Below are 14,837 nucleotides of genomic sequence, written 5' to 3' on the forward strand. Positions count from 1 at the left end.
TTGCAGAGAGAGGAAAAAGGGATATTGTGAGAGAGAATGAGATAGAGAGAAAGAAATATCAATATAAGAGAGACACTTGGGATCAAACCCACTACCTAGGTATGTGCCCTGTCCATGAATTAAAGCTTTTGGTGTACAGGATGACACTCTAATCAACTGAGACACCTGACCAGGGCTTATGTACTGAGAGTATTTATAATCTTCAAAATTGAAAAGTGTATTTATCTCATATTCAGACACTGCTCTGTCCTGTACACCCACTGCTTTTTCCTCATTTTACAATCCTGGCAGCAGTTAATCCAAACTGAACTTCTGAGATTGTAAATCATGAAAGTTGTCTCATATTTTCTAATAAATAAATAACAATATTGATATGATACCAGAGAGGTTTAAAATTAGCAAAATAGAGAAAATGTGATTTCTCAGAAAACCACAGTGGGATAGAGGAAAGAATGATTAAACTGTAAATTTTTACCATCTCTATAATAACAACAGGAAAGGAAAACAGGGTTTCTACTAGCTACTTTAAGGTTTACTACCTTACCATAATTTGCTCCAGATCCAAAACATTTTTCTTTCCATAAAATGAACAGATAGAAATTGAAGAATGTCTTATTGTTAAATTTATTATTATTTTGATTTAATATATAATTTCAAATACAAATGTAAATGGATTTTAAAGAATGTTTACAGTTATTTTATGTATAAAATTATTAATTCTGCAGAAGGCATATCTATTTGGAAATTAGAATAATTATTTATATATGGACAATGACACATGTTAAAAGGCTTTAAAAGACAAAAATACAAACAAAACCCTAGAGAACAATGAGGTACCATCTCACACCTGTCAGAATGGCTGTCATCAACAAATCAACAAACGACAAGTGCTGGAGAGGATGCGGAGAAAAAGGAACACTCCTGCACTGCTGGTGGGAATGCAGACTGGTGCAGCCACTATGGAAGACAGTATGGAGTTTCCTCAAAAAACTGGAAATGGAACTCCCATTTGACCCTGTGATCCCACTTCTAGGAATATATCCCAAGAAACCAAAAACACCAATCAGAAAGGATATATGCACCCATATGTTCATAGCAGCACAATTCACCATAGCTAAGATCTGGAAACAGCCTAAGTGCCCATCAGTAGATGAATGGATTAGAAAACTGTGGTACATCTACACGATGGAATACTATGCTGCTGTAAAAAAGAAGGAACTCTTACAATTTGCAACGGCATGGATGGAGCTGGAGAGCATTATGCTAAGTGAAACAAGCCAGTCAATGAAGGAAAAATACCACATGATCTCACTCATTCATGGATAATAAAGACCATTACAAACTTTTGAACAATAATAGATACAGAGGCAGAGCTGCCTCAAACTGATTGTCAAACTGCAGTGGGAAGGCCAGAGAGGGTTGGGGGGCAGAAGGGAGGGGAGTAAGAGATCAACCGAAGGACTTGTAATAACCAATGGACACAAGACACTGGAGGGTAGGGGAGGTCAGGGAAAGGTCAAGGGGGAAAAAAAAGGAGACATATGTAATACTCTTTGTAATACTTTAAGCAATAAAACAAAATTAAAAAAATAACAATAATGACAATGCTCCTGAACCAAGTGAAAAACAAACAAACAAACAAAAGAACCCTAGAGAAACATTCATGGGACATTAAATCGTTAAAACATGGAATCCTAAAACCTAAAGTTACATTTCATAGGCTGTATTTAAGAGCAGGTCAACCCAGCTGTAAAATAATTATTTAGCTTTGGGGATTAGGCCTTAGAGCTATGATGGTGAGAAGCTGTTTTAAATACTTTATGTCCTACACTTTGATTAATATTCTTTTCTGAGCAACAAAATTTCATGGAAGTATCACATTGTTATATTTTCTATAGTAACACATTTACCCAGGACCCATGGTAATATCATCCACTCGACGATGGTTGGTGGTGGACCTTGTCTGTTCAAATCAGACCTGTCGATGTGTTGAGAGGCAAGCAACAGCAGAAACAAAAAAGTCAAGTAGGATGCTGTATGGCAGATAAACTTGATAAATGGTTTTCTTATAAATAGTCCAAGAGGGCTTTTAGGAGCTATAAGGTAGCATACAGAGAAGACTGGAAAAAGAAGTCCTATTATGAAACATGTCGCCATCTTCACTGCCCAGTGTCTTCTCCTCCACCCTGGGAACTCATCGTACCAGCGAGATGCAAGCAGTTGTTGACAATTGGGCTGGGCAACAAACTAAATGGAAAGGAAGAGGAAAAGAAAGATTCAGTGTTACATGTAAAGTCTTTAGTTCATTAATAACCTTATTAACCAGTCAATCCAATAAATTTAATTTAAAAAATTTGAAAAGAACACTAAATTATCTTTAAAGTCTGAAGTTCTATTTTATTTTTTTAATATATATTTTTATTGATTTCAGAGAGGAAGGGAGAGGGAGAAAGAGATAGAAACATCAATGATGAGAGAGAATCATTGATTGGCTGCCTCCTGCATGTCCCTTACTGGGGATGGAGCTGCAGAATCAAACCCCCATTGGGCAGGCCAGCCGGACAGACCCCACCCATGCATGAATTCATGCACTGGTGCTCTAGTATGGCATAAAATAAAAATGTTAAAAAATAATAAAAAAATTAAAAAATAAATAAAAATGTTAATAGGGGTTATTTCTTGCTTAGTGGTTATTTTCCAGCTATGACATAAACTTATATTTCATTTTTTATTTGCATGTACTTTCAACATTTTCTATAATAAGCTCTTAAGTACTTTTATCATCTGGAAAAAACAAATATACTTTTATTTGAATTGAGGCAATAAGAAAAACATACATGAAATCATTTTTGGATTACCAGAATGTAAATCATCATAGCTGAACTTGGTGGAAATAAAGCAAATTCTTTACCTAAGTATAATCAATTACCATAAACAAAACATTTCACAAACATGACATTTTTTTTTATCCTGGCATCATGTTTAAGATGTAGCATGGATCTTACTTTATTTTAGAATGAGAATAGAGGAAGTTTTAAGAGGTCAGTAAATTTATTCATGATTACATACCTAGTAAATGATGAAATGTTTAACTACCTGGTCCAGGAATTTTTTTTCTGCACACTACATTTCTCGTTGGAACTGACAACTAAACATTATATAAATTCAGATAATTTTTTCTCTTTTGGATGGAAATATCTGAGAACATTTTCTATTGGGTAGAGCTGTTAAGCAGAAGAGAGAAGGGAAGGCAATTTAAGGCAACATAAGTGGGAGAGAGAGCATATCCTAGTGAAAAAGTGTATAGTGTGCTTAAGGGATGACCATGGGTAGTTTTGACTGTAGCAGAAGCTTTGTTAGGACTGTAGGAAAGTTCTGTTGGCATAAAAAAATAAGCCCACCCTATGCTTTTAAAAGTAAAACATTTTTATGTACACTTTTCATATACCTTATAACAAATCAGAATGTAGACATCATCATTTCTAATATTCAGATGTTAAGAAATTTTTTCAAAATTTGGAGATAGGTAAAAAGATGACTACATATCCTTTTGAGGTTATAGTGTTTAACAGGATTATCTATTCCTCCTGGGCATTATGTTCTATATCATCTACTAGACAAATAGGAGAAAGAAAAACTGAAAAAAGAGGTTGTACAGCTTAGGAAAAACAAAGAGATTCTAAGATGGCTGCGGAGTAGCTGGAAACTCTGCTGGCTTTCAACACTGGATCAGACATGCGGCTAAACTGTAGAGCAATCAGCTTGGAAAAACAGTTGAAGTGTAGCTGATCTGAAATATTGAGAGCACGGACCATGGAGGAAGGATAAGAGGGGACAGGAAGAAGGTGAGCCAACTCGTGCATGTGTGGGCTGGGAAGCCAGAGGGATATTGTGGCTGCAGACCACCTGTCCTTAGGAGCATGGGGTCTCAGCCCCATGCAGCTATCCCCAACCCATAGCAACAGGGAAGAGAAGGGGAGCCCAGGTAGCATCAGGCGATGGGAATCAGTGGGAATTTAGTCCATCTGGGAGACTCAGACCTGACCATCCCAGGCTCAGAGCAATTTCTTTGTTACAACACCAGCCTGGGAAGTTCACTCCAATCTGTGTCTGCAGGAGAGACCACATGGAAAAGTTTGGGCTGGTGGAGGGTCTGATCAATACACCCAGCAGTGACTCTGAGGGGCCTTCTATTCCTTGAAATAATTTTGGACATAGATATAGATGGGGGCTGGACAGTGTGGCTTGGAAAAGAGGATTGGTCTTCCCCACCTTGAGCACACAGGCAGTGCCGCTCCCTTCATGCTAGGTCAGCGGTTCTCAACCTGTGGGTCGCGACCCTTTGGGGTCGCCTAAGACCATCGGAAAACACATATATAATTACATATTGTTTTTGTGATTAATCACTATGCTTTAATTATGTTCAATTGGTAATAATGAAATTGGGGGTCACCACAACATGAGGAACTGTATTAAAGGGTCGCGGCATTAGGAAGGTTGAGAACCACTGTGCCAGGTCATTACTGTCCCTCTGAGACCCAAGGCAAAGGGGAATGGTACTGGGCTAGAAATCTATACTCATAGTGCTCGGTCTGACAACAAGGAGGATTCAGACTCTTGGTCTGGTTGGAACCTGAGAGGCCCCACCCAGCAGAAGATGACCACACAGAAAGGATGCAAAGTGGGGCTGATTTTTTTTTATCTCCCCCTACTTGGAACCTGGCAGAGCTGAGGCATTGCGACTGTTTCCTCTGGGTGGGCTTCTGTCCGGGAGACAGACCAGTGTGGTCTGGGCTCTTCAGCTGCATTATGGAGAAGCAGAGGAGATCTCCAGTGAATGCAGCCAGCACAGCCCTGGGAAGAAGAGGCAGGGCCGGCTCCCCCTCCTACAGGTTAGGGTACCACACACAATGTGATTATGTTTAAACCACCTTGACCAGGTCCCAGATTCCCTTGCAAAGTGCAGTTCTGTGGGGGAAGGCAGAGCAACTCAAAGCAAGGACATTCAACACTGGAGACCCAAGTCAGACCCAGACTCTGGGCTCCAGAGGCCCTGCCCCTGGTCTAATTGGGACTATGCCCAGCCCAGTTTCAGTCAGATTGCCGAGGGCCAGCAAGGGACAATGAATGACATTGGCTTGAACCAGAGAACCTCCCTGGAGGCTCCAGACTGACATACTAATTAGCCAGATTGGGATACATCAGGGTAAAATCCAGCAAGCTCCACAAATAGGAGATTCAAAGGGTAATTGCAACTGGCACAAAAATCTGCAGAGGAAAGCTCCATGTATTTATATGTTTTTAAAATATTTTCTTTAGTTTTTTATATTTCATTTTTAAAATTGCTTCATTTTGTCTCTATTTTCTTTCATATATCTTATTTATCTTTCCTTTCCTTATTCTATTTTTCTCTTTTTCTTTTCCTTATTCCTTTTTATTTTTCTTTCTGTTTCTCTTTCCCTATTCTATATTTTACTTTATTCATTATTATTTGTAACTATTATTTCTTTATTATTTTAATTTTCTTTTTAATTCTTATTTTTCTTTTCTCTTATTTTCTTTCATATTTTTTTGCCCTTTGTTTCTTCTTTAATTGTTTTGATCTCTTGTCTTATAGTATTCTTTATTTAAAATTCTTTTTGTTGTTGTTCTTTTTGTTGTTATTAGTTTTGTTTTCAGTTTGATCTTGTTTTGCTTTGTTTTGTTCTGTCAGCACCTGTATAACAATTGGCACAATGTGGATGGGATTGAGCCTTGTAGTTAACCAGACCTAGGGCTGAGCCAATCCATGAATGGGACAAGAGTAATTAAGACCGATTTACAATAGGAGGGACCAAATAACCCATACATGGTACATTCCTAGAATACCCAGATCAGAAGATCAAGGAAACTACACCATTGAGCCCCACAAGACACCCACTACAGAAGGCTACCCCACCAAAACTGGGAGTCATAGAAGTTGTATCCAATACATAGAAACAAACACAAAGAAACAGCAAAAGGCAGGAAACAAAGAAACAGTTCTCAAATGAAAGAACAGAAATAATTTCAAGAGAAAGAGCTGAATGAAACAGAGGCAAGCAATTTATCAGAGACAGAGTATAAAGTAATGGATTAAAAAATACTCAACAGCATGAAAAAAACACACAAAACATAGAGCCCTAACCGGTTTGGCTCAGTGAATAGAGCATCGGCCTACGGACTGAAGGGTCCCAGGTTTGATTCCTGTCAAGGGCATGTACCTTGGTTGTGGGCACATCCCCAGTAGGGGGTGTGCAGGAGGCAGCTGATCGATGTTTCTCTCTCTCATAGATGTTTCTAACTCTCTATCCCTCTCCCTTCTTCTCTGTCAAAAATCAATAAAACGTATTAAAAAAACACACATAGAAATGATGAAATAATATGAAGAACAGCATACCTGAAATAAAGAATGCACTTGAAGGAATAAAAAGTAGGTTAGATAAAGCAAAGAATCAAAATAGAAATTAGAAGACAAGATACAAAGAATCATTCAATCAGAGGAGCAAATTGAAAAAAGTAAAAAAGCTTGAATATAGTTTAAAGGAACATTGGGACATAAGACATAACAATATCTACATCTTAGGGATACCAGAGGGAAATAAAGTGAACGAAAGATAGAGAACCTGTGAGGAAATAATGACAGAAAAATACCCTAATCTGGTGACAGAAAAGTCACAAAAATTCAAGAAGCACAGATATTCCCAATCAAAATAAACCCAGAGACGTAAACCAAGACACATTATAATTAAAATGGCAAAGATAAAAGACAGAGAGAGAATATTAAGGGCAGCATGAGAGAGACAGATAATTACAAGTGTGTTTTCATAAGGCTGTCAGTTTTTTAGCAGAAATACTACATGCAAGATGGGAATGTCATAAGGTATTCAAAATAATAAAAAGCAATAATCTTAAGTCAAGATTCCTCTATCCAACAAGGCTCTTTTTCAAAATTGAATGTGAAATAAAGAGCTTGCCATAAATAAAAAGTCTAAAGGGGTTTACTAGTACAACCACCAAAACAGCATTACAAATAAGTTAAAGAAACACAAAATAAGTCTTAACAAATTCAATAAGATTGAACTAATATCAAGCATATTATAAGATCCAAATGGCATGATACTAGAAATCAATTACAATTTTAAAAAATTCAATGACATTCAAATACATGGAGGCTAAATAGTATCATATTAAACAATGAATGGGTTCACAATGAGATCAAGGAAGAAATTTAAAAAAGAACTTTAAATTAAAATGAACACACAAGAAACCAAAATTTACAAGATACAGTGAAAGCAGTTCTGAGAGGGAAGTTCACTGCTTTACCTCAAGAAACAAGAAAAATCTCAAATAAACAATCTAACTCTACAACTAAAAGAACTAGAAAAACACCAAGAAAAGCTCAGAGAAAGTAGAAGGAAGGAAATAATATAGATCATAGCAGAAATAAATGACATAGATACAAAACAACAACAACAACAACAACACACACACACACACAATACAGATCAATGAAACCAAGAGCTGGTTCTTTGAACAGATCAACAAGATCTCTTCAAAGTTTTCTATATGCTGTTATCTGACAAAATGTTATCTATACACACAAAAGCGTAATCTGCAAATCGACCAGAAGGCAGAACAACCTGTTGGCTATGGCGCGTACTAACCACCAGGGGGCAGACGCTCCTTTCCCATGGCCGGCAGGCTCCGATCACCCTATTGGGAACTGGGAACTGTGGGTGGGTGGTGACTGATGCAGGCGGTACTGGGGCCCAGATTGCCTTGCTGGTTGCTCCATACACAGAGGGTGACCAGTGGTGGTGAGGGGTGGGGTCGGTGAGCGGGTGGGAATGGCTAACCTCTTGGTCCATCCCCCCCACCCCCCAGCTCCAATCACCTGATGGGGAACCGGGGTGGGTGGCAGTGGATGCGGGTGTTGCTAGGGCCCTTATGACCCTGGCCCTGCAGTTCATCCCACACACAGAGGGCAACCAGCAGCAGGAGCGGCAGGGGTCTGGGCCCACTGCTGGCAGCCGGGGAAGATTGGCCCTGATCGCAGGCCAGGCCTAGGGATCCTATCTGTGCATGAATTTCATGTGCTGGGCCACTAGTTTATTAATAAAAGAAGAGAGAGGACCCAAATAAATAAAATCAGAAATGAAAGCAGAGAAATAAAAACTGACATCAAAGAAATACAGAGGATTGTAAGAAAATAATATGAACAACTATCTTCCAACAAATTGGACAACCTTGAGGAAATGGAAAAATTCCTAGAAACATGCAATCTTCCAAATCTCAATCAGAAAGAATCATAAAACCAGAATAATGAATAGCAACTAATGAAATTAAAACAGTCATAAAAAAAATCTCCCAGCAAATAAAAATTCCTGGAATGGATGTCATCACAGGCTTATTTAACAAAACATTCAAAGAACAAAAATCCATCCTCTTCACACTATTCCAAAATTTCAAGAGGAAAAAAGACTTCTGAGCCCTTTTTATGAGGATAACATTATCCTAACACCAAAACCAGATAAAGTCACCACACAAAATGAAAATTATAGGCCAATATTACTATGAACATAGATGCTAATATCCTCAACAAAATATTAGCAAATGAGATCCAGCAATACATTAAAAAGATCATACACTAGGACCAAATGGGATTTATTCTGGGAATATTGTTCAATATCCATAAATAAATAAATGTGATACATCACATACTAGTAAACAAAATGAATGAAAACAATGGCATGATCATATCAATAGATACACAAAAAGCATTCAACAAAAGTAATGTGATAAAAATTCTAAACAAAGTAGGAATAGAGGGATCATACATCAATATAATAAAGGCACTATATGACAAAACTAAAGTCAACATCATATTCAATGGGCTACAACTAAAATTGTTCCTTAAGATCAGGAACAGGACAGGGATGCTGCTGTCACCACTCTTATTCAACTTAGTACTGGAAGCTCTAGCCACAGTGGTCAGAAAAGAAGAAATAAAAGGCATCCAAATTTGTAAAAAGAAAGTAAAAATGTTATTATTTGAAGATGACATGGTATTGTATATAGAAAACCCTAAAGACTCCACACAAAAACTAGTAGATCTAATCAATGGATTTAGCAAATTTGCAGGATACAAAATAAATATCCAGATAGCTATGGCATTTTTATACACTAATAATGAACTCTCAGAAAGAGAAACTAATAAAACAAGAAAAATTACTATTTCAACAAAATATAAGGTACCTAGGAATAAATTTAACCAAAGAGTTAAAAGACCTATGTGGCTTTGTAGTATAGCTTGATATCTGGTATTGTGATCTTTCCAACTTTGTTCTTCTTTCTCAAGATTGCTGAAGCTATTTGGGGTCTTTTTTTTTTATTCCAGATGAATTTTTGTAGAGTTTGTTCTAGATCTTTGAAATATGCCATTGGTATTTTAATGGGGATTACATTGAATCTATAGATTGCTTTGGGTAGTATGGAGATTTTAATGATGTTGATTCTACCAATCCATGAACACAGTATATTTTTTCCATTTGTTTATATCTTTCTGTATCTCTTTTTTCAGTGTCGTGTAATTTTCTGAGTACAGGTCCTTTACCTCCTTGGTTAAATTTATTCCTAGGTATCTTAAATATTTGTTGCAATGGTAATGGGATTTTTTCAGTATCACTTTCTGTGAGTTCATTATCTATAATAATAAAAGGATAATATGCAAATCAACTGAACAGCAGAACAATCATCCAGACAACCATGCTATGACACGCACTTGCACCAGGCCAGGAAAGGTGGGTGTGATGCGATTTATTGGGGGGCCCTGCCATTGCCCCATGATCGCCCTGCACGTTCTGCAGAAGGAGGCCCAGGCAACCAGCCAGCGGGGTGATCGATGGGGGGGGGGGCTCTGCAATCACTCCAAAAAGGCAAAGAGGGAGACTCAGGCCACCCTCTGTGCAGAGATCAACTGAGGACCCCAGCCAGGTGGGTAGAGCCTTCCTCAGCTGGGCAATCAATCGTGAAGCTCCGTGATTAATTGCCCCAAAGAGGGAGGTCCAGGCTACCTGGCCAATGACACTGCAGTGGGTGGGCAAGGCCTCCCTCATTGGGGCGATTGAGCTGGAGGCTCCGTGATCAATCGCCCCACAGAGGGAGGCCCAGGCAACCTGCCAGTGACGCTGTGGTGAATGTGTGGAGCCGGCCATTGATCACCCCATAGAGGGAGGCCCAGGCCAGCCCAGGGATCACACCCTACACATGTCGCTCTCAGATGGAGGTGACCAATGGCGGGGGAGGAGGAGGCAGCGCCACACAGATGGCAAGCAGTGCCAGTGGCAGGGATGGGGGAAGAAATCCCTGATAGGCCCTGATCACCGGCCAGGCCTAGGGACCCTACCCAAGGGGTCCTGGATTGAGAGAGGGTGCAGGCCAGGCTGAGGGATACACCCCTGCCGTGTACAAATTTCATACACTGGGGCTCTAGTTGGTGTATAAAAAAGCCATAAACTTCTGGGCATTAATTTTGTATCCTGCTACATTGCTGAATTCATTTACTAGTTTTAGTAGTTTTTAGATGGAGTCTTTAGGGTTTTCTATGTACAATATTATGTCATCTGTGAATAATGACAATTTTACTTCTTCTTTTCCAATTTGGATGCCTTTTATTTCTTCTCCTTGCCTGATCACTATGGATAGCACTTCCAGTACTGTGTCGAACAGGAGTGATGAAAGTGGGCATTCCTGTCTTGTTCCTGGTCTTAGAGGAAATGGTTTTAGTTTTTTCCCCATTGAGTGTGATGTTGGCTGTAGGTTTGTCATATAAGGCTTTTATTATGTTGAGGTATGATCCCTCTATTCCCACTTTGCTGAGAGTTTTTATCAGGAAAGGGTGTTAGATTTTGTCAAATGCCTTTTTTTTGCATAAATTGATATGACTATGTGATTTTTGTCTCTCAATTGGTTTATGTGCTGTATCACACTTATTGATTTGCAGATATTGTACCAGCATTGCATCCCTGGAATAAATACCACTTGGTCATTTGGAATTTTGTTGAGGATTGTAGCATCTATGTTCATCAGGGATATTGGCCTGTAATTCTCTTTCTTTGTACTGTCTTTATCTGGTTTGGGGATTAGGGTAATGCTGGCTTCATAGAAAGAGCTTAGAAGTCTTCCTTCCTCTTGAAATTTTTGGAATAGTCTGAGATGAATAGGTTTTAGTTCTTAGAATGTTTGGTAAAACTCTCCTGTGAAGCCCTCTAGCCCAGGGCTTTTGTTTCCTGGAAGCTTTTTGATGACTCCTTCAATTTCCTCCTTAGTTATCAGCCTGTTGAGATTTTTTTGATTCTTCTTGATTGCGTTTTGTAAGGTCATATTTTTCTACCAATATGTCCATTTCCTCTAGGTTGTTTAGTTTGTAGGAGTAGGGTTGTTCATAGTATTTTTTAAATAATAATTTGTATTTTTGGGGTCTGTTATTTTGCCTCATTTCTGATTTTGTTTATTTGGGTCTTCTCTCTTTGCTTCTTGGTGAGCCTGGGTAGAGGTTCATCAATCTTTTTTATCCTTTCAAAGAACCAGATCTTAGTCCAAACTTCCTGGTACTGGCACAAGAACAGACATATAGACTAATGGAACAGGACAGAGAACCCAGAGATCAACCCCAGACATTATGCTCAATTACTATTTGATAAAGGAGGCAAGAGCATACAATGGAGTCAAGACAGTCTCTTCAATAAATAGTGTTGGGAAAATTGGACAGATACATGCAAAAAATGAAACTAGACCACCAACTTACACCATACACAAAAATAAACTCAAAATGGATAAAGGACTTAAACATACGATGGGAAATCATAAAAAATCCTAAAAGAAGCCATAGGCAGCAAAATAGCAGATATTTTTTGTAGCAATATCTTTACTGATATACCTCCTAGGGCAATGGAAACTAAGGAGAAAATAAACAAATGGGACTACTTCAAAATAAAAAGCTTCTGCACAGTGAAAGAAACCATCAACAAAACAACAAGAAAGCCCACTGCATGGGAGAACCTATTTGTCAAGAACAGAACTTTTGGAGTGCTTATAGAAACTGATGTGGACCTAAATAGACACTTTTCTAAATAAGACATTCAGAAAGCCAAGAGACATATAAAAACATGCTCAAAGTCACTAATCATCTGAGAGATGCAAATCAAAACAACAATGAGGTACCATCTCACACCTGTCAGAATGACTATCAACAAACGACAAGTGCTGGATAGGATGCGTAAAAAAAGGAACCTCCTTACACTGCTGGTGGGAATGCAGACTGGTGCACCCACTGTGGAAAACAGTATGGAGTTTTCTCAAAAAATTAACCAGAAAGGATACATGCACCCCTATGTTCATAGAAGCACAATTTATAATAGCTAAGATTTGGAAACAGCCTAAGTGCTCATCAGCAGATGAATGGATTAAAAAAACTGTGGTACATCTACACAATGGAATACTAAGCTGCTGTAAAAAGGAAGGAACTCCTATCATTTGCAACAACATGGATGGACCTGGAAAGCATTATGCTAAGTGAAATAAGTTAGTCAGAGAAAGATAAGTTAGTCAGAGAAAGATAAATATCACATGATCTCACTCATTTGTGTAATATAATGAACAACATAATCTGATGAACAAAATCAGATCCAGAGACAGAGAAGCATCAATCAGATCATCAAACCTCAGAGGGAAAGGAGACAAAATGGCAGCAGACTAGGCAGACATGTCCTGAGCCTTATCCTGTAGCAGATAGAACAAGCAACTAAATCGAATAACATCCACCCAGAACTGGTGAAGTAGGCACAACTGGCGAGGCAATTTGCAGCTGGGAAGGGCAGAGGATGCCTGGAGAATGATAAAATCAGGGATCTAGGCTGGAGAGAACTGTGAGATCTCCAAGCCCAGAGGGTCAGAAGAAAGCCGCACCCTTGGGACAGATGTAGCATCTGATTGTGGAAAGGAGGTCTACAGGACTGCTGGTGGCAGGGTATTCTAGATCTAAGTCCACAGCCATGAGAGACTGAGCTCAGAGGGGGCATCCTGGACAGCTGCCCAGGCCATGCTGCATCAGGGGGAGAGGGGCTCACAATGGCACTGCTCTTTCCCCTCTTTTTGGTTTTTGCTTTTATTCGCTAAACCTAGTCCATAGGACCTTTCAAATACAAACACTCACCCATGGCTGAGGTGCAGGTGGAGGTGCGGACTTGTGGAGTCTTGGGAGAGGCTGGGGAGAGGAGAGGGTTGGGGAGAAGTGGCCACAGTCTGGCACGGAGTCATACCTGATCTGCTGGACCTAGGTAGCCATTTTCTCCTGAAGAGATAGCCCCGCCCTACAGTATCCAGGCAACCAATACAGCCACACCCAGACTACATTCTGAGTGGAACAAAGGATACAAATATATATATATATATATATGAATAGTCCCTGAGAGACCTAAAGAGAGGCCATTCAGTACCAGCAACAGGAAACTGAGAAGCAGCAGACAGTACAGAAGAGTGGGATCTTAAACTAGCCCTCATGGGGAATTAAAACTCAGCAGAAAGAAACAACACTTCACTTTTTCATTTTTATTTTATTTTATTTTATTACTAGAGGCCTGTTACACAAAAAGATTCGTGCAATAGGCCTTCCCTTCCCCTGGCTGCTGGCACCGGTTTTCCTCCAGCACCCAGGACCCAGGTCTTAGCTCCGGCCAGAGCCACCTTCAGTCTTCGCTGCTCTAGCCCGAGCCACCTTCAGAGCCTTCGCTACTCTGGCCGGAGCCGCCTGCAATCTTCGCTCTGCCGCTTCACGCCTATGTATGCAAATTAACCGCCATATTTGTTGGCAGTTAATTTGTATATCTCGCTGATTAGCCAATGGGAGGCGTAGCGAAGGTATGGTCAATTACCATGTTTGTCTATTATTAGATAGGATTATTTTGTTATCTCTTTTTTATTTATTTTTCTTTTTTCATTTGTTTCTTTATTTTCTATTTATTTTTACAGTATTTTTCATTGTTCTAATTTTTTATTTTATTCTATTTTTAATTAATTTTTTAAAATGTTTATTATTTTTTTCTTCTCTTTCTCTTTCTTCTTATCCATTCATTCTCTTTTTAATTCCTCTACACTGAACTGAGGTCCTCCCCATATTCATCCAATTCCTTAACCTTACTTTCTGTATATAAGCTTGGCCTCTACAGAATCTGCCCCTACCCTCTTTACTGGGTATTTGGTAAATGTATGTTTTTTGTTTGTTTGTTTTTTAATTTATTTTTTTATTTTAAATCTTTATTTTTCAGATTACTACAGATGTTCCTTTTTTCCTTCCCATAGCTCCCCTCCATCTGGTTCCCACCCCACTCCAGGTCTTCCCCCTTCCCCCACTGACCTCGTCCATAGGTGTAAGCTCTTTGTCCAATCTCTTCCCACACCCCCCACAACCCCTTCCCCCACCCCAAGCATTGTCAGTCTGCTTCCTTTCCATGCCCCTTATTCTATTACATTCACCAGTCTGTTCTGTTCATCAGGTTTTTTATTCATTTGATTTTTAGGCTCACTTATTGATAGATATGTATTTGTTGTCACCTTGTTGTTCATAATTTTTTATCTTTACCTTTTTCTTCTTTTTCCTCTTCTTAGAAAATACCCTTCAGCATTTCATATAATACTGGTTTGGTGGTGATGAACTCCTTTAGCTTTTTCTTGTCTGTGAAGCTCTTTATCTGACCTTCAATTCTAAATGATAGCTTTGCTGGGTAGAGTAATCTTGGTTGTAGGTTCTTGCTATTCAT

At 39.0% G+C, this 14,837-nt stretch overlaps 1 protein-coding gene across 2 annotated transcripts in view; it reads right to left on the reverse strand.

Annotated features, from left to right (window-relative positions):
- TRPC4 (transient receptor potential cation channel, subfamily C, member 4) overlaps window positions 1–14,837 on the reverse strand; it is a 436,371-nt gene that overhangs the window by 168,649 nt on the left and 252,885 nt on the right. For both annotated transcript variants that reach the window (XM_005882679.2, XM_014530348.1), the window contains one exon: window positions 1,911–2,247. In XM_005882679.2, coding sequence (XP_005882741.1) covers window positions 1,911–2,247 — 337 coding nt within the window. The remainder of the gene's footprint in view (window positions 1–1,910; window positions 2,248–14,837) is intronic.

The sequence above is a fragment of the Myotis brandtii genome, unplaced genomic scaffold (genome assembly GCF_000412655.1).
Source record: "Myotis brandtii unplaced genomic scaffold, ASM41265v1 scaffold732, whole genome shotgun sequence".
Lineage (NCBI taxonomy): Eukaryota > Metazoa > Chordata > Mammalia > Chiroptera > Vespertilionidae > Myotis > Myotis brandtii.